Here is a 25,913-nt window from a genome sequence, read left to right as displayed (position 1 = left end):
ACTGTTCAAACAGGAAGGCGGACATGTTGGTGTCTTTCGCAGGTTTCCTCACAGTCGCCGCGGCCGGACCTTACGCTCTCCCCTCCCCTTAAGCCACCTCCTTTCCTCCTCCCTCTCACGCTGCAATCTCGGGTCGGTCCTGAAGTGGTCCGGGCTGCCGTCCCGTACGTGAGGCGGAGGAGTGGGGGGGCGGGGGAGCGGAGCCGGTGTTGGTAGCGGCGGGAGGCAGCAAGGAGCCGCCGGCGGCCGCGCAGCGAGGAGGAGGAGAAGTAGAGAGGAAGAAAGATGCTGTTGCCGTCGCTCCGCCGTTGAAGTGACTCGTCCCCTGCCCGCGGGGGGCACTCGCAGCGGGGGCCCGGGCGGCCTGTGCGCGCAGCTGGCAGCCCTGCGCTGCCCGCCCGCTCGCCTGGAGCAGGCAGGGCACAGCCAGGGAGAGGGGCAACCTCTCCCCCCGGCCCGCCCCGGGCTCCCTCGCTCTGTGCCCATGGAAGGACCAACCTCACGGCACTGAGACACGCCGCCGAGAGGACTTTCTACGTTGTGTTTTTTTCCCCTCTCGTTTTTGCCTTGTTGGTGTGCCTGCAGGCTTTTGCCTTTTTTTTTTTTTTTTTCGCTTTTCTGTTGTTGTTGCCTTCTGGTTTTCCGGTGCGCTTCGGAACGTGGCACCGACCCGCCGCCGCTCGTGCAGGGCGAGGAGGAGGAACCGCTACGCTGGCTCCCAGGGCGGCTTCCCCGACTGGGAAAATGAGGTTGCTGAGACGCTGCGGCCCGAGTAGAGGAGGGAGGGGGAGGAAACCTGCTGCTACAGAGTTGTGAGCAGCCCAGGAAAGTGCGTGCGTGCGTGGAGAAGGGGGGAGAAGCACCCTCGTCCCCCCCCCGCCGCGGACTCGCCTTCGGTTTTCTCTCTCCTTGGCGGGGCAGCGTGGGGGACTTGCCTCAGAGACTTCTGTGATTGAAGGGATTTTGCAGGAAGCGCTCCTCAGCCTGGTATAGGCTGTGTGCTTTCTCTTTTGTGCTCGCTTGTTCCTGTTTTTTACTTTTTCATTATTTTTTTCCTTACTTTGCTCTGGAATAAGGGAAACTTTTTATCTCTGGAAACATGTCGACGGGAGAAAGCTTTGAGTCTCGGTTTGAAAAAATCGATGTGACTTTAAAGGACCCCAAATCCGAAGTGAACGTGGACTGTTTGCTGGTGAGTAGGGAGCGCCGATGGGCCCCCGGTCCCGTCTCCCCGAATTTCTTACCCTGTGGGACCGAATCTCGCACTCCGGGCTGAGTCACCACCCTGCTTCACTCCGCACTAGTGTTTTGTTTATTCAGCGTGAAGGCTGAAGGTGCGTGAATGTCTCTCTACAGGGAGAGCGGCTTTCATGCCAAGGAGGTGCCCGCCCGGTCCTGCCTCAGACTTGTCATCTACTCGCTTCGTGCACCTTTTCTTCACCGACTCTCATAAGGGGCGGTGGACACTTTGTACAGAGGTGTAATTCGTGACTGCCAGTCCTGTGTGTGAGCAGAAGACTGTAAATAGCTTTGATATATCAATTCCTTATTCAACAGCAACTTTTTTCTTTTTTTTTTTTAAGTGTGAGGTCCTCTTACATCGTGGTTAAGCGCTGCAGCGCTGACTTCAGCCTGTTTAGCATAGACGTTTGCAAATGCTAACTAATGACGTGTAAAACACAGCTCTAAGATTAATATGCCCATACAGGTGGGGAAGTAGTCATGGCAGGGGTTTAAATGCATTTTAAACTAATTGGTGTGTTAGGCCTGAGATAGAGGGCTGCTTGCTTATTGTTTCCCTACTTGATCATACCTGATGGTTCAATGGATCTCTCCAGTGCTGTCAGCGTTAGAATTGCATTGTAAGAAAGCAAACCATAACGCTTCCTGACATAAACCCAACATAATTTGGTAGTTGCTTGACCAAACTGGATGATATTTTAGTTCCGATTATAAAAAGTACTTCAACAAAGCATATGCCAAATCCAGCTGATGTGTTTGGGATGTAGCTGGGTACTTAGATATGCCTGGAGATGCCGGTAAATAGTAGCAAATTGTAATTTGTGCATTTATGCTGAAGTAGAGAATTTATTTTCTTTGTAGCAAGTGATATAAGTTCTTTAGTTTATTTTTTTTCTGTCTTTCTGTTGTCAGAGAGGAGAATGAGTAAGCTGAATTTGTTCCTAGTATGAACTCTGACATTTGGGGTTTGGGGGGGGAAGGGAGGCATGGGGGAGGAGATAGCTCTTAATAGTCACTCTTCATCTTCTGCTGCATGGCTCTTAGCAGAAATCTCACTGGCGGTGGTGAGAGAGGTGAAAAGAATCTAAGGAAAGATCATGTACAAGTTCATGATATTGTGTACTCTGTTTAGCTTACTACTGATTTGTGAGCCTCTGAAGTGTTGACAGGTCAAACCTACATCCCTGGCTAAAAGCAGAGCCTTGTGGATGTTGCTGCCACAAGGGAAAATAGCACTGCATCTTCCAGTTAACTTGCTTCTTTTGATCTAGTTTACATATCTGTCATCTTAGAACCACAACTAATGAGAAGACCTCTGATGCTTAGGATATGCTGTGTCAATTTTGATAACTCAAGACTACTGTTAAATCTGACACTTTTACACCCAGCTTCTATTGATAGATGTCAAGAGTATAGATTTAGTTTAGAGTCCAGGGTTTTATGTTAACCATGACTCAATTTGCTAGCATGTGCTTTAATGCTGGCGATACTATGGGAACGTTTCTACAGTGATAGTAAGGAGGTTGCAGGTATCAAACATGCAGTTGATAGTATCTTTGACTGTATTCCTTCACTTTTTAAACTATTTAAGGATTTGCCCCTTTTCAGTTCAGTTATCTTAATTGCGATTTGGAGCTAAGCTGTAGTCAGTTTGGGAATGAACTTGTTGGGGTGCTTCTCTTCATGCTTGTGTAAAGTTTTAGGACATGTGTTTGCATCTTGGATCTTAAGGTCTTATGTCCTTTGAAGTGACATTTTTTTAGAAATCTGAGATTTTTGGTCATACCTTTGTGTATTCTTTTAAAGGCAGCGTCTTATGGTGTAGTCATCAGAATTATGTTGTTGGTTTTTTTTTTTGTTAGCCCTAGTTACAAATACTGTTCTTTTAAACAAATATCAATTAAAACAAAGTGCTGCTTCTGAAGAAATCAGCTGGTAGGTTAACTTCATATGTGTTTGGTCACTATATCAATCTCTCTGCTGGCTGGATTTTTACTTTGTTTTGTATCTCTCACCCTGAGTTGGTCCTTGGGCTCTTTTCTATAGAATTTAATTATCCTAACACTTTTTAAAGCGTTTAAATATTTTACGCCAGTTCTTAGTGTGATGATTCACACTACAAGCATCATTCTTGGCCTAAGGTGCTATTGATGTATCAAATACATTGTAATCTATGTGGATATGTTTTTAAGAAGGCATGCTTAGGTGTAGGTGTAATTGATCCGCACTTAAAATACCTTCTAAGATGAACACCCCATTCCCCTCCCTGCAGCTCTTGGTTAAAGAGAGAGACTTCTCAGCCTCTAGGCCTGGTACACTTAAAAAGAAAATAAAATCATGTTTTTATGATCAGACTACATTAAAAAAATCCTCTAAAATCTAAACCCCTTTTTTTCTTTGATTAAAGTTGTGAATTTGTTATTTATTATTGCTTTTACTTTTCCTGAGTGAAGGTGTTAGCTAACTGTGTGTATCTGAGTCATAATATATGAATAACTGATACACAGACACTTTAAATTCAGCATCTGATCTTCTATACATGTAGGCTTAAGATGCTGGAGTTTGCCTTTAGTTTCAAGAAACACTTTTTTTTGCCTGGGTGAAGAAAAGTCTCACCAATGCCCTTACCTTCTCTTATGTTTTTAACCTCTTTAGCTTTAATTCATTTTGCTTCTGTTCTTACTCTTCTTCCCCATCAGTTTGTATCCCCTGTAGACTAAAAGGCAGGCATGGAATAACCTTTAAATCAGTTTTGTAACCATTTTGGTTTTTGTAAATGTCATAAGCTAGGTTATATATAGCTAGAAAGATTCTAAATTTATGTGAAGTAGTATGAGAACACTAAGAAAAGAAGATGGGGGGATGCTGATAAAAAGGAAGGTGTGTTACCATTTCAGGAAGGTGTGGGAGAAGAGTGCTGACAACAGAGCAGGCAGAAAAGACACACTGAAGACTACGTAACTGCAGCATATGCTGCAGGAAGGAAATTCATAAAGCTGAGGTGCAGGAGAGAGATATGTTTATTTGTCCAGTTTTCTCTTACGCAACTGTAATAAAACCAGTAAGAAACCTAAGTTGCAACTGTCTGTAACTAAATTTGTTTCTTTGGGCCTTCCATGTACTTGATTTAGTAGTAGACTGGGAAATCATAGATGGGCTGTCTTTTCTGATGAGCCATGAGAAGGCCAAAGCCTAAGTTCTGTGTAAAGCATGTGTCATGGCATAATGTAGTTCTTTTTCTCAAAATATAAGGTACTAGGAGTCCTACAGTCCTGAAAAGATCTAATAACACTGTGAAGGTTGCATTAGATAGGTAGTCACACTATAGGCCATGCAAAGATCAGATACTGGTGTGAATACCATAGGTGTGCTAAGTAGAGCCAAAGGCAATGTAAGTAACTAGCTATTAACTTGAGCTTAGTGTCTCATTAATGATATTAAACAGTGGGAAGTAGTATTCAGTGAGCATACTTCTACAACAATTTTGGAGTAAAACCAGGTTTCTTATTCCTCTGTGTTTCTTACTAAATCCTTGGGGTTTATGGCCTTCCAGTTTTTGGAGAGTGGGGAGGGTGGGGTGTAACAGGTGAACGGATGAGGGGCGTCTTGACGTGAAGCTGCCTATGCTTTTGATTAAAAAGTAACTAGTAATTTTTCATGAAGATGTTTTTTGGTGCTCTCTCTGCTCTGATACTAACTCACAAAGAGTCTTTTCATGTTTTATGTAGACACTTGACTAACTCAATTATTCAAGTACTTAGCCAATTACTTGAGTAGTTGATTTTTAAAACTTCAGACTTTTGATGGTCTTAATCTTCAAAGATGTCAAATGTTTCATTTGTTCAGCAGTTTGGCTTCAAATTAACTGACAACAGTAAACACTGCACATGACAAACTTGTTTTATCTAGTCTGAAGATGTTTCCATTTTTGTTGTACCAAAAATACACAGGTACAGAGCATGATTCACCTGTTTTTCCTAGGTCTATTTCATATTCAGCTAGATGAATTGATGTTCATCTGTCTTGCGTAGGAGAAGGTGAGATGGTCTCATCATCTTTGGGATTTGGAGTTCTGAATCTGTATTGTCACTAGACCTTTTTTCCCTTCTGCTACACTTGTTTGAAAGCACTTCTGAAGACCTTATGGTTAGGGATTTGGTAAATAAATAATGTAACTCAAAGTACCCTTATTTCAGAAGTTCTTATCTATCAAAATAACTGTTGAAATCGCCTTCACTGAAACCACATTAACTGTGCTCTTAGAATCTGAGTGATAAAATGCTGGAGAAACTTGGTATCCGGGAAGCTTACTCGTTCGCTAATGAAGATCATACATAGAAAAAGCCGAGTTTGAACATTTGCAGATTGTCAGCTTCTTCATAATGCTGTAAGTTGTCTAAGTAAGGGGAAGTGTCATGATTGACTAAATCTCCTTGGACACCTTTCTACCTTTCTTTAGATCCAAGTGCAAGGTCCTGCGCTTGGGTTGGGGCAGTCACTAGTATCGGTACAGACTGGGTGTTGAATGGATTGAGAGCAGCCCTGAGGAGAAGGACTTGGGGATATTTGGAAAGAATATCTGAATGTCTCTCTCTTCTGACAGAGAGAGACTTTTTATCAGGGCCTGTAGTGACAGGACAAGGGGCAATGCTTTTAAACGGAAGGAGAATAGATTCAGATTGGACATAAGGAGGAAGATTTTTATGAGGGTGGTCAAGCACTGGAACAGGTTGTGGATGCCCCATCCCTGGAAGTGTTCAAGACCAGGTTGGATGGGGCTTTGAGAAACCTGGTCTAGTGGAAGCTGTCCTTGTCCATGGCAGGGGGCTTGGAACTAGATGATCTTTAAAGGTGCCTTCCAACCAAAACCATTCTGTGATTCTTTAGTTAGATTTAAAATAAGACTTCTGGCTGACCTAGAAATATAATTCTGTGTCTTCAAGTTACCATATCCAAGCTTTATATGCAAAAATATAATTGCAGGTTAATATCACCTGCTTATCACTAAGAATTATGAAATATATAGGTTGATGTGAAATTAAAATATGTAACTTGGTATGTTAATCAAAGGTAAAATGCAGCTGTAAATTGGCTTTGGAAATGCAGTAACCTGGTGAATTCTCATTTCAGGTTGGATCTTTTAGAAGCCTTTTTAAATATTATGTAAGCCTCTAGAAAATTAACAGTAGACCTGGTGGGACTGTCAAAATGTTAGCATTTGATTCACAACGTATGGTAGGTTTTATACAGGAATAACAGTTAACTTAGCCAATTCTTCTGCTTATAAAACTAGAGGCTGTAGGTATGTAATTATTTATTTTTCCTATTAAAAAAATGTAATCAAGAATGATAATAGAAAGTTGATGTTAGGACACGTTTCACCAAGAGGAATTAAAAAAACCAACCAAAACTCTGTAGTAGATTATAAATGCTCTTATCAAGTAAAAATATTTGTAAACAGTGTCATTTTCCCTGGCAACTGTGGAGTGTTTTAGTTTTTTGTTGGTGGCGGGCAGGAAGAGGGAAACACCTGGAATTTGTTTGTTGGACAAATTGAAAATCAACCTGTTGGTTTGTAAATCTTTGGGGACACTGATTGCTTCAGGAGCCACTCATTGAGATCTTAATAAATATTTAGAAGCACTGTGAGTGGATGATACGGGTAGCCTCACAGTTGGTGTTAGCAGAATTTGCTAGGACATACTTTATTATTACATAAAAATAAAAAGCTTTTTTTAGGTCTCTTACCAAGGAATACTGAGATGTTTGTCTCAATACAGGATGTTTATTTTTAATTTGAGAGGTCCTAAACCATGTAATTAAGAACTTCTATTTTTTTGCAAATGTTGCTTGATGCTATTTATTGAAACTCCTTTGTCATCAAGAAATTGCAGTTCCGAATGGAGATACTGAAAAACTCAACTTCCTTCTTTGAGAACACAGTTAGAGAATGGTTGAAAACTATTATGTCTTTGCCTTCATTTGTCCAGTCATTGAAGCAGTAATAAAGCCAGAAGGATGATGAGACAATATTGGTAAAACTGGAAGGACTATGCAGACAACACCGGTTTAAACACTCATTTAAAACAAATGCAAATAATACCATCTTTTAGCTTTCTTGGTAGTCTGCTGAAATAAACACCCTGATTAACAGTGGTTGAACAAGAGCTGAAACTTGATCTCTGTGAAGAAGTGGTTTGGAGCTCTTGTCCATGGTATTTTGCTCTGCTGAGACAATTGGATCTCCTGTAGTGTAATCTCTAGTCAGGTTTCTTCTTGGCCTTTTCAGTATTGATGGATATCCAAACAACATCAGCAGAGTATAACATGCTGTGGTGCATCTTTAGTTACAGCAGTCCAGAGACTGTCTAGACAAGCAGCAGTTACTTGGTCTGGTTAGCTGCCCATGTTGCTAGGGGAGAACGGGCACAGGATCAGTACCAGCTTCTAACTGAAGCACAGGTCAAAGTCTATTCTGATACTCAAAATCTTGTAAAGGATTGGTTTTAACTAACTGAAAGATTGCCACTCCCGTCAATATTTATACAATACAAACTGTCATGGGGACAGTACTTGAATGTCTTTATTAATAAGTCCTAATTTAAATCTAACCACTGATTTCTTTATTTCAGCTTTCCCTCTTAAATTTCTTATATGCATTCATTTTTCTGTTTCTTTTATAGAGTTGAGAAATATGTGAAAGTTTTCCTTCTTTTTCAGTTGCATGGTCTGAGATGATGTGATGCTTGGAAACCTCTGTAGAAAACACTACACAAACTAAGGCTTTATTTTGGACTGTAGGTTGCAAGTACCTAAATGTGTTTCTAGCTTGTGTCTGTCTGGGCTACAGAACTTGTAATTGATCTGGAAACAGAAGTAAAATATGTACTTTTTTTTTTCCTACAGATCTTCATGAGTCATAGTACTCACTTTAAAAAATATAACTAAGAAAGCCTTGAATTTGAGTAGTTATGCAAATACTGAGTAATTTTGTCTTTTTTTTTCCTCTTAAAAGCTGCATAGCATTTAGGTAGTGCTGCATTGTATTCAGATATATTAAATTCTAAGGTATAAATATATTGAGAGGAAAACTGATACTTCCCAATAAAGTCTATTGATGTTAGATATCCACATATGAAATGCATTAATACAAGACAGCTCTTTTCCCATGTAGTGACTGACTGCTATGATAATATTGTTTTTATGGAGGTGAAAAAGGAGAGACTGCCTGTGGTAGAAGCTGAAGTGCAAGGTGTTAGTACAACAAGCACCATCTTCCTTGAGTATGGATGACAGAGTCCAGCATGTCAATTCCACCATTGAGAGCTAGGGGTACCTTTGAGAAGTGTGAAGTGACTCTATGTTAAGGTACTTGGGAGGGGAGGAAGCCTCTCCAGCCAGGAGATGATAGAGTAGGAGTGGATGGGGAAGATCCTTCAGGGAGGAGTGAGACTGAAGGTAGGACAATGAGTTTGTGCTGGTTATACTTGCCCCATGCCTTTTCACAGATGCCAAGTTGTGCAGAACAACAGCAGGCATAACACGAAGCTGTAGTTGAAAACAGAGGTAATACTGCCTCACAGTTTGTCTTGATATTATGCACTGCTGTCAGTGTTAGAGGTGGAATCATAGAATTTCCTCATGAGCCCTTCTTTGTTAAGAAATCTCATTATACCAATTTATTATTATACTAATCTCTTCTTAGAAAGTAGCTTTGATTGTAGGCGCACAAAGAATCCTGTTAGTAATAAGCTGCCAGAATTTACTCCCCCTTTGCAAAGAGGAAGGGTTTTTCTGCCACTTCAATCTACCTAGCAGTTTGTTTATTGCTCTAATACCTCTTCTGTGACCTGCTGTCCTCCTCCTTAAACTCCAGTTACTAAGTTCATTGGTAATTAAACAAACAGTTGCCAGCATAACAATGGTATGGTTTGTGGTGGTCTTGGGACGTTCAAATCTGCTGTTACATGCTATATGTCCTCTTTTGTAGGGATACAAAGCCAAAAATGGTGGCAGCCAAATGGTAGACTTATTTGGACTTGGAAGTTTTCGCTCTGCTAGTATTGGCAACAATTGTCATGGCCTTTGAAACAAGGGCTATTGCTGCCAACACTAGCAGGGCAAAGATGGTGATGGAAATAACAAAATGCCCATTAAGGGCTATGGAGTGAAAGCTGAACTATTGATGTGATTGTGTGTTTTGTTGGGTTGGTTTTTTGGTTGTGGGTTGTGGTTTTCTTTTTTTTTTTTTAAGAGTACACTGAATTTGGAATTGGAGATGTCATTAAGAAGTTAGGCTCTCTCTGTAGAGAATAGATGAGTATGCTTTCTGGAAGAGCTTTTGTCTTCTGTGTTTTACTAAAATGCTCGTGGCTGTTCTCAGCCTTTCTCATACCCCACAAACGGTTTTGTACATGCTGTTTCGGGATGTGGCATGACCTTAAAGTGTCTGGAGATGCTTTTGGCTTCTAAAATAAGATGGTTGGAGAAATCTTTGGAACAAGTCATATTGTGGTTATGAAACAAGCTGTGAAGACTCTTGTTAGGAAGACCATATTCAGGAGAATTCTGGGTTATTTATCTAAAGAATAGAGTTGTAACACAAAGAAGGTCTTGTGTCAAGTAACTTACAGACTCAAAGCCATTCATTGATTGCACTTGGCAGATTGGATTGGAATAAGGAAACGACTAAAAGTCTTTCTCCCTTTTAATTCTTGATGAGTGTAAGGTCAGAGGAGTCTTTGAAGTTTTCTCCTATTGCTTCTTTTCTGTCCTAAAATGCCTTCAGGCTTTCATAACAAAGCTTTTATCCTTGATGTGATGTATACATAACACTATTTTCATCAGCAGTTTGGACTAGAATTGTAATCAAAGATGCCATTTAGAGGAAAAATTGGAGTGTTATGATGCTGGTGCTGCTGGAGCTGCTTCGGTTCTGGGATGGCAACTGTAAGTGACTCCTGTGTAATTTTCTGCCTTTTGTACAGTGCAATTGATTTTTGGCTAGCATCATGAAGGAGTTGGGATGGCTGCATTGTTCTTGACCTTGCCTTTTCTTTTGGTCATGATAGCCTCCTCTTTGAGGTCCTGGCAAAGAAGGGAGACAGATCAACTTCACCTTCATATAAAGAATAGTTTCTGTAATAGTTCTTGATAAGTTCATCAGAAAGAAGGGCCTGAGAACTATGAATTCTAGGGGAAAGAAAAAAGGAATTTTTTTGATATACCCTGTTTCATTGCAGTTTGACAAACTCATAGCCATGGTCAGAAATAAAAGAAAAGATTGATTAAAACCATGTATTTGCAGGTTGAGAAGTTTCTTCCCAAGTTTCTGATGCCCTGGGAGTAGAAACTTAATTTTTCAATTCAAAATTCAACCAGCATAGGCAGTTGAAGATTTTCCTTAAAATCAGGCTGTCTTGTGAGAGGTTGACTACCTGTACCAGAACAGGACATCTTTCATTTTCTATCTTTCTTGTGTGTTTCAACATCAGCAAACTTACCTTCCAGAGTGTTGCATTACTCATGTTTTGTGGGAGGAAATAACAGCATCCAACAAAGGTGTACTTGAGAAGCAAGTTGATGAAATGGTAAGCTTTCTTCTGCACGAGGAGTTAGTTACCAGTCAAGTCTTTACATTTAACTTAAAAAAAAAAATTCTTACAAAGTGATGGGTTAGCAAAAGTGAAAAAAAAATGAAATATGACTATGAGTTTTTGAGAATTACTTTCAGAAGTAATCTGATGTTTTCACAAAATACATTTATTTTCTCAGAGGAGTTGGAATCAACATAACCTTTTTCATAACAATGGAAAAGACACACACTTCTTTTTTTTAACAAGTAACTTGCAACTTTGAGCTAAAGCATATACTTAAGGTTAGACAATCTCCTGTATATCTTGCTTGCCTTGGAGTTGCATCATGATAAACAAATAGTTTTTAGGTATAATGAAGTGCAGCTTATCCATCCTAGAGCTGTAGAAATGAGCTGTTTTATTGGTTAAGCCTCCTTTCTTCATCTAGAAGAAAGTGGAAGCCATGTTAACCAAATGAGCTCATGCTTAACTTGGGCAAGATACCTGGGTCCTCAGCTCTGCAAAACACAAGAATAACTTGATTTTTTAAAACAGAAGGGGCATGTCTGTTATCAAGATCTCATGTTCTTCACTGTTAATTTCTGTTTCACTTCTACTGCAGAAGTAAAGTAGTAATCAAGTTCTGATAGGAAGAGGAGGAGCGACTAAATGGTCAGATGACAAAAGTAATTTTTTCAGTAATGCCAATCCTGTATATTCATATGCTCTCAAGTTAATTCTTAAACTCGTACAGAAGATATTTGCTTACCATAAATCACTTCATTCTTAATAGGTTTAAAAAATAACTGTTTATCTATTTGACTTTGAGATTGTGGAAAGTGAATCATTGGATTTAAATACTTTTTCTTATTTGGGTACCAATCAAATCTCTCCTGAAAAGACAGAGAAGTTGAAATCAAAGTTGGTGTGCCATGTTACCCTCTTTTCTCTTGTTACTTATTAAATGAAATATCAACAAATAGGGAGCATCGGTGTAGTATCAGACTGTGATACTGTCCTTTTGTACTTTTGGAATATTCCTAACTGCAGAACACAAAACAGATTTTGCTTATGGGGTGGTAGTAGGGTACAAGAACCAGAAAAAATGTTCTTTGTGTAGGAGGAAATCTTGTCTGTCTGTAAGATAAAAATACAAATATGAGGTTTGGAAAATGGGCAGAGAAATTAGGAAGATTATAATTAAAGATGATTTTGGGGTTGGAATTGTTGGGCCTATGGCAACTTAAGTCAGGGCTTCCTGATTTCTTCAGGCTTTTTGTGAGACTGTTTTGAATTTCTATTTCCTGCATCTAAAATAAGGAAGTACTTACACACACCCCCACCCCCCACCCTGGGTTTGTGGGTTTGATGGTGTGGAGGCAAACTACTGTTTGTACTCTTTTGAAGAGGTAGGGAAATTTCACTGGTAGTACCATGGTGTATTTGAAAAATAGACATCAAGCTTCAAGCACACATGTGGCAAATATAAAAGATCCTAAAAAGTCGTCTTCTCCACAAGAAGACTTTTTGGACTACATGGAAAGGAAGGTGCGAATCTGTTTATAACATACCAGTGAAGATGCAAGGTTGAACTGTGCTATTTTAATACAAGTCATTGCTTTCAGATTCTTAAGTATTTTGAGTTAGAGTTGTGTTTTCTTTAGTTACTGATGTTCCCACAGATAAATAGCGGAAACTAATTTGTCTGAACATGGACTTATGACTGCAAGATACTGTTTTGAAGTAATGAATATTGGTTTCTCTGTGTATTAGTGCACATATTAGTACATGAGCCTAAAAATTACTTTGCTTCAGTATAATAAGTAAATTTTTACAATGCCTTAACTTTTTTACTAGCATGGAAACTTTAATGTTGACGACAATGTTCTTTGGTCTCTAACTTTGCATAGACTATGTGGTAGGGATTTTTTGTATTTTCTAGGGGGAAAATTGGAGACATATTAAGAAGAGCTTCATGAAGTTTGGTGCTTTTTGTGGAAAAAGTTCAGTAGTGCCTGACTGCTTGAGCTCTGTTGTGTGTGTATACAAAGCTGTTAAAATGAAGATGTATGCATTTTAAACTGCAGTTAAACTTATAAACTACAGTGTCCAATGCTCAGCTGATAATGCTCAGTAGTGTAACAGGAGGCTGTTCCTGTTTGCCATAGTTTCCAGTAGTGTAATTGCTGGAGAAAAGGGGGAAAGATCACTGAAATGTTCCATTGACCTAAGTAGTTCAAGGGTTGTAATAAAGTTCATTAGTTCTCTGAAATGTTCTCCTTCTTGTAAGCCTTACATATTGGGTAGGTAGTGTTTTTCTATCTTAACAAATTCACATGTGGCTATTGCTTGCCTTTTACTTCTGAAGGTATGCTGCACAGGTTTCCAGGAAAGCCTTTCTGTGAAAAGCTTCATTAATCACTTGAGATCATCATTAAATGAATGAGTTGGCTAGAAAGAAAAGATTTATGTTCAGTATATTCATGGTACTTTTTATAAATATACACACACACTGAAAAATATGAAGTCCTGACATGCATTTTCCTTTAAAACAAAAAACCTGCAAATTCAGTTGAAGTACTCTAAGCTTCAGAATAATTGATAGTTTTTGTTTTCAATATTGTGAAATTACAATTTCCTACTCTAGATTTTGTTAGAAGGAACTATGATGAGAATGTTTCTATACCCTGTGTGATGACACCAAAACAGCACAAGGAATTATCTGCATAAAGTTTGCTAATATGTAGTTGAATTAGAGTTGGTGAGACATCAAATATACTATTTTAAGAATATCTCAGAAGATCTCTTGGTGGTCAGTGGTTTTTACTCAGGCTGGCAGCCTGTCACAAGTGGGGTCTTCCAGGTATAGATATGGACCTCACACTGTTCAACATGTTCAGAAATGATCTGGATGATGGGATTGAAAGCACCCTCACCAAGTTTGCTGATAACACTAAACTGGATGGTGAGGTGGACACTTCAGAAAGGAGAGCCATGTTACAGCGTGACCTGGACAGGCTGGAACAGTGGACAAGTAAAAACAGTATGAAGTTTAACAAAGACAAGTGCAAAGTCTTGCACCTGGGAGGACATAATGAAAGAGCTGAGTGCAGGCTTAGGTCTGTGTGGCCGGGCAGCAGCCTTGTTGACCTGGGAGTCCTGGTGGACAACAAGCTGAACATGAGTCAGCAGAGTACTGCTGCAGCAACGAAGGCAAACTGGATCCTGGGCTGCATTCCCAGGGGCATTACTAACAGAGACGTATATGTGATTATTCCACTTTGGTGCTGGTCAGGCCGCACCTGGAGTGCTGTGTCCAGTTCTGGTTCCCACAATTCAAGAAAAACACAGACTGGAGAGGGTCTAAAGGAGGGTTGCAAAGATGATTAAAGGGCTAGAGAACCTGCCTTGTGAAGGAAGACTGAAGGAGTCTCCCTGGAGAAAAGAAGGCTCGGGGGGACCTCATCACAATATTCCAGTACTTAAAGGGCAGCTACAAAGAAGATGGAGACTATATTTTCACAAGGAGCCACATGGAGAAGACAAGGGGCAATGAGTACAAGTTGTACTGGGAGAGATTTCGTACCTGTATGATAAAGAAATTGTTTACAGTGAGAACAACCAATTGCTGTAACAGCCTACCCAGTGACATGGTAGAGTCCCCATTGCTGGAGGTTTTCAAGATGTGACTGGACAGGGTGTTAGAAAATCTCACCTAGGCTCCCTTTCCCATGACAGGTTGGGCCAGATGACCTTTCGAGGTCCCTTCCAATCTGGGCCATTCTATGGTTCTGTGATTTTCAAGCTTTTGAGGAAATACCTGTACAGTGTTTCACTGATTGGTTTTTCCCTTTGTCTTTTCCTAGCTTTGGTTTCAAAGCATCAGGGAAGTTCTTGAATCAGTGCAGCAATCTGTTTGCAGCAGTGCTAGTTAGGCACACAGTAATTACAGGTACTATATGTATAAATTGCTTTCTCAGCCATAGCTATCAAGGTCCCATTTGCTGAGGCAAGACTGTACAGGATATGATATTTATGCTGAGCAGCACAATGTTCTTGTCATTTGTCTTGTAACACCAGATCCGGTCAGACTGAAAAAAAGCAACAGACTTAAAGAGAAAAATTTTTAAATCTAGTGGCATGACGAAATGAAGGAAACTCAACAGAATGCATACACAACAAATCTAGTTTTTAAGTGGACAAAAAGATAAACTGCTGTTAGGTATTTTCCTAAATATTTTTCATCCTAAATGGCAGCTATATATTGCAATTGTGTCTGAGTTTAAAAAAGAAAAACAATAGGAAAAGCAGCTCCTGTGGACTCTATCTGGAAGAAGGACAAAAAATATTCCCAAGATGTAAACCAGCAAGTTCAAATTATCCATTTTGGTTGGGAAAAGATCTCTGCTAAGCTAAGAGAAACTTGCAAAATGATCAGGAGCTAGAAAGAGTTCTTGCTCTCTTTGTCTCATAATGGCTTCAGGTGAGAAGTAGTATATAACTCCAAATTAAGAATTAGCATGGAATAAAGTTTTCAGTGAATGGGATGCAATTCGTTGTCATGAGTGTGGCAGTAATATGATGGGGATTATGAAAGATTGTTGCCATATACAGTCAACTGTAGCCAAGCAACAGTTAAGTTTTACTGCATGAAGATAAGCAGTTTATTTGGGCATAAAATCATGACTTCAAGTATGCCTATCAATATGCTTTCAAAAGATAACTGAAGTAGTTGGTTGAATCTGGTGTCTTTCTGATAGAGCCTGAAGAATTAAATCCCAGGCTATGCTCTAATTTCAAGTGTATTTTTTTCTCAACAGATTATTATTCTGTAATAAAACTTTGAAGCGCCAGAGATTCATTTTAGAATTTAACTTTTGCAATCAGAGAGGTGTTAGGATGAGCTATAGCAACAAACCCCAGGTCAGTGTCTGTCAAGAGTGAGGCCACAGTCTTGCTGCAACAGCATCTTGTTTCTGTTTTGTATCAGTGTCTAATACAGCTACTACCCTTGTGCTACATGCAGTAGCTGTAGTAATTAGATATGCGCCTCTTAAAATTTACCTTCCTTTTATGTCTTGGTTTTTTTGGGACGGGAGGCAGCTACCATGATTAATAGCAGGACATGTTCTAGATGAAATAAAAATGCATCAGAAAAACTCAGTGGAAAGAGCAAATCAAATTCCAGCTAGTGTTTTTGCTCATTTTTCAGTTGCAGTTATGTAAGGCTTTTGGCATTCTCCATTCACTTTTGAAGAAAGTAGCTGCTCCAACATCTGCTGTGCCAAACAGGCAAATTCAAGCACTATTACTGTGGTGTGGCAAGGAAAAGAGGTTAAATCAGGATATCTTTTAGTCATCCTTTTACCATTAGCTTTCTGTTTGTATTTCAACTAGTTCAGAATACAGTGTGTCTGTAGTTGGCTCTTCACAGAACTGAAGTTGTAAGAGCTACGTTCATCTTTTAAGACACTTAAAGGTATGCCTCTCCCTTTTTACAGAAAGCAGCAAATTTATTCTGAGGATGGGATAAGAGATGTAAGCTATATCTTCTTATTGGCTTTGCCATTCTTAAGATCTTACTGCTGGCTCTGCCATACTTATTGGTGGCTTTGGCATTCTGGTAATTAAAAATCAAAATATGTTTTTGATATGCTCATGATATTAAACAGTGTTTGGAACCAGAGTGAGTCAGGTTGTAGGATCTTCAGAAGGTTTTCAGTCGTTAAGATTAATTTTTACATAGAAATAGCATGTGAGACTTTAGAACTACTCCACTCAGCTCTTTTTCTGAACTTTCTTGCTCTTGTCTTCTGGACAGCTGTGAACTTCCATATTGGTTTTCAGAAGGAATAACTTGTCTATTCATAGATGGAATTGGTTTGACTTGATGTTAATCTTCTGCTGTGTTCTTGTTTCCTTACAGCAATATGTACAAAAAAGAGATATAGTCAATGATATCATAAATGATACAGTCATCTTTAAACCTGCATTCTCATTTATAAAAATTGGCTTTTAAATGAATTTGTTAAACTGGACTAAGTGTCACTGTCGTGTTTTAGGCCCAGCTGGCAACTAAGCGCCATGTACCTGCTCGCTCACTTCTCACCCCAGTGGGATGGGGAGGAGAATCAGAAGAAAAAGTAAAACCTTGCAGGTTGAGATAGGGACAGTTTAATAGGACAACACAAGGAGTGAAGTAATAATAACAATAACACTAATAAAAGAATGAATAAAGCGAGTGATGCATAATGCAGTTGCTCACCACCTAGAACCTGATGCTCAGGCCGTTCCCGAGTTGCAATTCCTCTTCTCCGGCCAGCTCCCCCAGTTATGTACTGAGCATAGCATCATACAGTATGGACTATCCCCTTGGCTAGTTTGGGTCAGCTGTCCTGGCTGCACCCCCTCCCATCTTCTTGTGAAAATTAACTCCATCACAGCTGAACCCAAGATAGTCATCTTATCTTCCAGAGAATAAATGGATTAAGAGGTTTTTCAATGAGGTAAGATTATATAAGAGTTGAGATTTGTCATGTCGTAGTTCAATAGGTAAAGGGACACAATTATTAAGAAAGGACCAGTTCACATGCTTGTCCCTTAAATCCAAACTGGAAGGAGCAAGAAAGAAACTCTAAACGTTTGAATGTGATATGATCTTAAAGTTGATCTATAGTGATTCAAAAAAGAGAGGAAATTCAGTTCTTTTTTTATTTGCTCCAAGTCATACAATGTGGCATCTTGACTGAAGCAAGTAAGGGGGTTTTTGAGTGTGTTATACGTGACAGTATTAGGTGAAATGCTGCATTGCTTGTCTTCTCTGAAGACTTTGTCTTAAGCGTAGAGCTTTGCATCATGAACTACTTTTAATTTTTCAAGTGCAGAAGAGTGTGTGTGTCTGTTGCAGTTTTTGGTGGTTCTCATTTCTCCTGCCAAGCAAACAATTTTTGAAATGTGAATCAAAATTGCATCACAAAATGAAAGTGATAGGTCAGGGGTTTTTTGATTATTTTTAGGGGTTGGTTGTTTGGGATGTATAAATGTACATATACAGAATGTATACACACACACACACTTCCTGCTGTTAGACCTTTCTTGCTGCCAAGTGATTGTTTTTTTCCTTTTCTAAATCAAATTGCTTATCTGTAATTCAGAGTCTAGTTAACTTTAATAACAGAGTTTACTTCAATGCCAGTGTGTTTTGTTTGAATACCACAAAAGATGTAACTTTTCTTAATTTCCTCTTAAGTCTCTGAGGCTAGGTAAGTATGTTCAGTTATAAAATGACCATGGTTGGTAATAAGCATCTGTTTCCAAAATGACTGTTTACATGCATGTTATTTGTGTAGTTCTTCAGAAGTTGGCTCTGTGGTCCAGCAGGGACTTCTGGAAAGTGAAGTGCAGGATGTCTGACAACAGCATAATTCTGAATTCTTGAGATGATACTACTGCTCTTTAATTATGTCCTGGAATATCACTTGTTGATATTTTGTAGTATTTAGAAATTGGGAACTTGCTTTACTATGTGTTTTACAAATATAGAGTTTATATGAATAGGAAGTAGTAGATACTACCTGACCTGACTGGACATGGCTTTTGAACCACTGGTTACATATATATATGCATGTACGCATACAAGGTATCACTAGTCCCTTAGTTCATGTAGGTTTCTAAGTAAGTAGTGCCTTTTTAATGGCTTTTTTTTTTTTTTTTTTTTAAATTGGATGCCGGAAAAATTCTTTCATAAAACAAATGCTGGGAAAAAATCATATAGAAGTTGGAAGCAAGTCAAACATAGCCTTTCATTAGCTTTTGTTTTATTTTTTAGAAAACACGTTTTCATCAGTTTTGCTCTCTGCTTAATGAGAAACTAAATGACAGCTACTCAAAATGATCTGTGGGATGGAGGAACAGAAAATGTAATGTTAATGTGCTCTTATTTGTTTCATGGCAGGCTTTTATGGTGTGACAAAAATATTGCTTGCCCTCATCTCCTGTACAGATTAAGTTAATCAGCCCAAGGTCAGCCTTGCTCTCCTGTAAGGACAGGCAGGAGAGACTTTGACAAGATTCCATGGTAGTGGCAAAGGTCCAGACAGCCCTGGCTCTCTTTCCTCTTGGGCTAAGGTTTGTTTTCTCCCCTCTTCAAAATCCAAAAGAAAATCATGTCTTTGGAGGACACATATCAATCTACTGCATTTTCTTTGGGTGGGGGGATGTTTTTCCAAGTTCTGAAGTGTTATGTAGGAAGAATAGTATTAGGGAAGAGTTGACTTACTCTTTCATATCAATGTAGCTGGAAAAGTTGCTGGAAGAGTTGTTTTTCAGCTATTTCTTAGCATTTTAGTATTTTTCATCCTTATGATAGCAGTATATAAACTTGATGAAAATACCCAGTGTTCTAAAAGTTGAATACCACTGTTTTACGAAGTTCTGCTGTCTGTGTATCATGCTTGAGCAACTGTATTGGAAATGTTGGGACATACTTTGTTTCTTGTACATGAAGTCAATGGCTTTAGTTTTCCTCAAGTTTGAGCCTCAAGGCTTGAAAGGAACATAGAAAAACTTATTTGCATGTCCCTAAATGAACTTGCAAACGTAATAAATCACAACATCTCTGGGCCCTATTGAAATTACAAGTGTTGGATCCCACTAGTGGATTTATGATACTTCCTCTCTTCCTCTAGTCTTGAAATATTGTACTTGAAAATCCCAGGCAAACTGACTTGTATTGTTGCAGTGTTACATATGATAAAATCCTTACTGATTATCATGTGAGAAACGTGCAATTGGAAAAAGCCACCCTAAGTTTCCATGGAGAGCTTTGGTTCTGTTCTGTCATTTCGGTACTAGAATATAGAACCATGTTTTCATGTAGGTTTTTGATTTTGTAGTTACACCTCTTTTTTTTTACATGCAGGCCAAAGCATTCAAGATTTCAGTTACGACTGTACTACGGTGTCAGAAAGGGTAAAAAGAGTGCTTAGAAGAGATTGGTTTTAAATACTGTTGAAATATTTCTTGACCTGAAAGTAGTCAGTATTAGTGGCTTGAATATACACTTAAACATCCAGTATTAATTAAAAATTGTGTTACTAATGGCATTGTCTGTACATGTTATAATTTTTTCTTTAAGTGGATTTTGAAAAAGAGAGCGTGTCTCTATTACACTTTTTTTTTTAATTGCTTAAAGGTAGTGGGTAAAAGCACGTTGTAGATCAATTTATAAATTTAATGCATTGGATTCTCGAATCTGGAAACAATTTGTTAGCAGAAGTGCAGTGTTCTATCAGTGCAAATCCTCTAAAAATGTGAAAAACTTACTGTTTTGTTCCTGTTAGTAACAAAATCCTGTCAATTCTGAAGAATCTTAGTACCTGGCGGTAGAAGTAAATTGTCTATATCTAAAATAATTCTCATGGAATTTTTATTAAGTTTTTGAAAAAACACATCACTTTAAAATCATTTTCATGGCTATATTCATCATGGAGAAAAGAACAAATACAGGAAAACATTGGGTTTATGTATACATAAATCTTCTGTTTTATTGAAAGTGAAGTTTTTTCTTTTGATCAATACATGAAAAAGAAGTCCATGGGCTTTGCTAGGGTTTGCATTATGAAACTGCATAATGATGCACAAATTCTTAAGTAGTGTTAAGTTCTTGTTTAGTTGCATATTTCAAGTATCTGTTTGACGTGTGATTGCTTGTGATGGAATGTTTATTGCAGAAATGTAGCTAGAGCTCTGACAGGAGATTGCACAATCAGAGAAGCTTCTCAGAGTTGATACTCTGCTTGAGTTGTGCTCAACTTCTTTTTTTTTCTTTTTTTTTTTTTTTTTCCCCGACTGGGTTGCATGTGACACTAAAGAAAGGTGTATAGTTTTACAAATTTCTATTTCAGTTTCTACAAAGTGTTTTTTAGTATAATTCTTTAATAAACTTCATTTTTTGACTTCTGTTGTGGATATTCACCTCTAATTGAAAAAGTGTTTTGATTTGTTCTGGAGTTTTAGGGAAGAATTTCCCTTCTGGTAGGGGGGTAGGGGAGATTTTGTGCAGTGTTTCTAGACTTACAATGTTCTTATTCTTTCTTGGAAAGTTATTCAATTAATTGTCTGCTCTCTGTTTAAAAAATTAAGTACTTTTTTGTCTTTCTCTGAGAGGGTTTTTTTTTTTTTTTTTTTTTTGAGACAGCTTTTTGGAGAGTCTTCTCCAGAGACTGAGTTGTCAAGGCTAAAGATAGAACTTGCCTTTTTATTGTTTTATAGCTTATTGTTTATGACTAAAGTTAACACACAGTTTTGTTTGCAGCAAACATAATCCAGGTCAGGTGACAGACAACAGATACTATGTGGCTGATGAGGTATTGTTGCTTTACAGAAAAATTAGTTACCTTTCCACTGACTTACTATATTGCAAACTTTGCTGGTAACGTTTGTTGGTTTTTTTTTTTTTTTCGTAGCAGAGATAACACTTTTCAGACAAAGGCATAGCAGAGAGAATGTTTTTCAGACAAAGGTATAGTGGGGCAGCTAGAGGCAGCAATTTAAGCTACTGATGGGACAACTTACTCTGTTTTTACCATAATGTGTTAAGCTAAGAGATGTAAAGTTGCTTTGCATATTAAACAGCTTTTACAGGAGCTAATATATTTTATTTATGTTGTTTGCAATAATGTGTTTCTTCATATGAACGTGTTGGTATCTTGCTAATTCCTGTCTTGTCCAACTGACTAAAGCTTACTTCCTGAAGTCTGGCTTCATGGATACCTGCCTGGAAAAAATTTGAGAAGCAGACAGCAATTTCCCAAGCAATGGCTGTGGAGGGGGTTCTGTTTCCTTTGCTAAATATCACTATTTCTTAGTGGAGTTGTGCAGTTGCTTTCCTTTCATTGAAGTCTTTACCTGATTCCTTGCAGGCTGCTGCCTAAAGAAGCCTGATACTTTTGAGCTGGGACTGGTACGTTTTTCTTTATGCTTTCATATCTCTGATCTGTCTGTCTTCTATACCATTTTATTGAAGGGAAGTTAAGTACCAGTATTTGCATCCATAGTGTTAATTTTTATCCGTCTTACTTTTGCTTTCTAGTGAGTGTTCCTTAGAGTGTTGACTCCCATTGGTCTAGATTGGTAGTTATAAGTGTGTTCATTTACACTGAAAACGATAGGACTTCTAAACCAGAAGCGATAGATCTATATGTGCTGCCTGTGGAAGATTCTGTCGTCCCAGGATAACCAAGAAAGCTGTGGGGACCTCAAATGACTTTTGCTGATGTAGTTTACAAGTGAGATTTGGCTTTTTTTTTTTTCTTTTAAATTTTCTGAAGTAGTTTACATTTTAGGTGGGGGAACAGGGCTTGCCTTGTATTTTTGATGAATGTGATAACTCTGAGAACTCAAAAGGATGTGAGGTCACTTTTTTCCCCCACAAGGTATTTCTGTGGATAGTGTTACTCTGCTGTATGTCAGGTTGGCGGCTCATCTTCGGTTGCAGTTGTTACATTAGCTGGGAACTCTAGACCTACAAGGCACTTCTTAACGCCAAGTGCTGAAGTCACTGTGGAATGCTGCTTCCATGGTGATAAACATCAGTCAGTTCTTTACCAGTACTCCCTCTTCTTTTAACAATATTTAAATATATATGCTTTAAGTGTACTTGCATTCAACACATTTAATACAGTATTATTGAAAAGGGCAGTTTTAAGAATCTGTACTTACGCTTTACTTAATCCTAGTGTGAGACAAATACGGCTTGATAAATCATTTAAACCTAAAGTACACCATCTGTTTTCTTATTTTCTACAACTTAAAATATCAAGAATCTATGTAGCCCTCCAGATAGTTATACAACTGTTTTAGTCTTTTTATGCAAGGTATTCTGTTGATGGCAGAATGTGCCACATTTGGCACAGAAGCTTTGCAGTTTGTAAAACTTGCCCACAGAGCATATCAACCCATGCAAGCGAACATTTTTAAGGAAAATAAGCTGCAAATATCCAGAGATCACACTTACTGTGAAATGAAATAATATAATTTGACTTAGTATCAATCAGCTTTTGCTTCTGTTACACATCTCCCTGAACTATTTTCAAACAATATCTATTGTACCTGTTTCTGTCATATTTTGGTCTGTATTCTTTGTCTTCCTTGAAGACACTGCTCTCTCATCTGATAGTTGTTCTTAAAGATGTAATATTAAATGGAATTAATTCTGATGCTAAATTGAAATAATAAAAGACTAATGTAATAAATTGAAGTTTAGATGTAAAGACTATTAAGCACAATAAAATATCCTAGTGTAGTGAAATTAGTGTTGTAATATAGTGTTAGAAGTCTGAGTGTGGAGGGGAAGAAAAACCCCACTGAAATACATTGTCTGGAATGCAACTTCAGATGATGCAAACTTTCCATAATTTTAGCCATACAATAGTGCCTTGAATAGGTGTCATTTGAACAGATCTATGGATCCAAGATTTCTGCATCAAGTCAGTGGATGGAGAGGGCCTCTGGTGTGAAGGAACTATGACTTGTCCTCAGTTTTAGCAGAGGTCTGAGGCTTGTAGGTTCTCTGAATTAAATGCGTGCTGGATACTGACAGTACTCTTGCATGCTTTCTGTATATGAGTTGATTTCACAGATTTGCACTGCATTTTAGTTTAGTTTAGGAGATGTTTCAGGTGGTAAGATTCATCGCTGCAGTGGAAAACCAGCAACAGCTGGAAAAACTAAGTGCCTATGAAAGAGCATTACTACTTGTACATATACCTGTCTGTAGACTTGCGCCTGGGGCTTCCTTCAGTGCTAATATGGACATTAATATTGAGAGGTCTGTGGGCTCTGGTGTTAGTGACAGTGTGTATTTCTATACATATGTGTATCAATATATATTGAGATACTGATATTAATTAATAATTTACTGAGTCATGTACTAAGTGTATACTCTAGGAATTTGTCGGTAAAAATGTTGAATGGTTGATGTTTGAACAGAATGCAAGTGCATGTACTTTTATATATGTAACTACAGAGAATGTGATATGGGTGAAGTTTGCAGCTACACATGGAATAACTCTTTAAAAAGGCTGAAATGAAAGCAGTAATGTGTACTGCTTTGAATAATCCTGCCTTGAGGTTTCAAGATCTCCTTATTGAGATTTTAAATCTTTACTGAGTTAAACTCTTAGCTCTTTACTGAGTTAAAATAAATTTCTTTGTGAAAGGCTATGTATTTAACCTAAATTTGCAAAAGCTCTTTATGACTATTGCAAGGTATTAAGAAGTAACGAGCTCTGTAGAATTGTATCATTCTGGCAACAAGAATGGGTGATGAATCAAGTGCCTTGTACTCAGGCTCATATGTCAGTTTGTATACTTTGCCTAGTCTAACAATGTAATGAAAATTCTTAAGTGAAGTGTCTTATCTCTGTCTACATTGACTTGTCTGCTTTAAAGATGAAGTACTAAATTGCAGTTTTCTGTTCTCTGGACAGCAAAGTAAATGAATGTGATTAACTTAAAACTAGGTAGAGGGATCTTTTGTGTACTTGATTAGAGAGAGAGAACTGTAGCAGTATTGGCATTGGCCTGAAAGTTGGCTTTCAAACAGTGCTCTTGTCTGAAACTAGTGGGTTGTGTAGATCTATTTAGTACTTGTTTCTCAGGTAAAAAAAGTACACTTGCTCATTTAAGTAAAAAAAAAAAAAAAAAGTATTAATATTGGGCACTAGATGAAAGTCTTGTGTGTGTGTTTTTCCTTACCAATGAAGTGGCAGTAGGGTATTCCCCAAAATAGTAAGCATCGAAGAGCGGTCCCGGGTTTTCTCTTGGTTGGTCAGTAGCATCAGAAGAAGTCTGTCCTTGTCACAAAGGAGTAATGGCTGCTGTGAACTTAACTTGGAGGGCTGAAAAACGTGAATCATGCAAAGTTAAGCCTTGTAATGAGGTGGTCTTGTTTATTATTGCCCCACTGGTAGGGAGTTAAAGGATATTTTTGGTAGGATAATTTGTTGCAGGAACTACCTTTATGCAAATCAAAAGCATAGCTTGGTGGTGTAGACAAAATGGAATTGTTTAGGGACCTCTTAAGATCATGTAGTCCAACCCCTTTGCTTAAGCTGGGTCAGCTAGAGCAGGTTGCCCAAGACCACGCCCAGTCAGGTTTTTAAGACCTCCACAGATGAAGACTCTGCAGTCTCTCTGGGCAACCTGTATTTGACCCACCTTCACAATAAAAAAAGTGTTTTCTTGTGTTCAGATGGAATCTCATGTTTTTAATTTGTGCTTATTGCCTCTTATGCTGTCAGTAGACACCATAGAGAAGAGTCTGGCTCCATCTTCTTCATTCCATCCCATTTTATACACATGGGTAAGATTCCCGCCTCCAGCCTTCTCTTCCCCAGGCTGAACAGTCCCAGCGCCCTCAGCCTTATCATAGTATGAGAGATGCACTAGTCCCTTAATCATCTTTATGGCCCTTTGTTGAACTCATTCTAGTATGTCCATGTCTGTCTTATACTGGAGAGCCCAGAACTGGGCACAGCACTGCAGGTGTGGCCTCACCAGTGCTGAGTAGAGGAGAAGGATCACCTCCCTCGACCTGATGGCAATACTCTGCCTAATGCAGCTCAAGATGCTGTTGGGTGCCTTTGCTGTGAGGGCACATTGCTGGCTCACAGTCATTTTGTTGCCTGCCAGGACCCAAGGTCCTTCTTGGCAGAGCTGCTTTCCAGCTGGTCAGTCCCCCACCCAGCATTTACTGGTTGCCTGGGGCTGTTCCTCCCCAGGTGCATGACTTGGCAAGTTCTTTTTGTTGAACTTCATGACATTCTTCTCTGCCAGTTTCTCCCTGTCCCTCTGACAATTCAAAGGTCTGATAATTCAGACAATTCAAAGAAACTTCTTTTTTTTTTTTTATGATTGAGTTGAGGTGTTACTTTTCATGCGTGTTTGAAAATAGGATAGAAAAACTAGCTTCTCACAGCACTTGAATAGTATTGATAGTTGACCGCAGAGACCGTTTATGTATGACAGGGTGTTATGACAAATTATGATGAATACGTGAAAATCAAGATCAGTCAGGTTTGTTGATTTAAAGTG

At 38.7% G+C, this 25,913-nt stretch overlaps 1 protein-coding gene across 1 annotated transcript in view; it reads left to right on the top strand.

Moving 5' to 3' along the window:
- The first annotated feature begins 933 nt into the window (after window positions 1-933).
- ROCK1 (Rho-associated, coiled-coil containing protein kinase 1) overlaps window positions 934-25,913 on the top strand; it is a 94,536-nt gene continuing 69,556 nt past the window's right edge. Inside the window, exon 1 of the mRNA XM_010574309.1 lies at window positions 934-1,192. Within this exon, the coding sequence (XP_010572611.1) occupies window positions 1,100-1,192 (93 nt within the window). The 5' untranslated portion in view covers window positions 934-1,099. The remainder of the gene's footprint in view (window positions 1,193-25,913) is intronic.

Source organism: Haliaeetus leucocephalus, unplaced genomic scaffold, assembly GCF_000737465.1.
Source record: "Haliaeetus leucocephalus isolate CR32 unplaced genomic scaffold, Haliaeetus_leucocephalus-4.0 Scaffold428, whole genome shotgun sequence".
NCBI lineage: Eukaryota > Metazoa > Chordata > Aves > Accipitriformes > Accipitridae > Haliaeetus > Haliaeetus leucocephalus.
The sequence above is the reverse complement of the archived record's forward strand: the minus strand, read 5'-3'. Positions and strand labels throughout refer to the sequence as shown.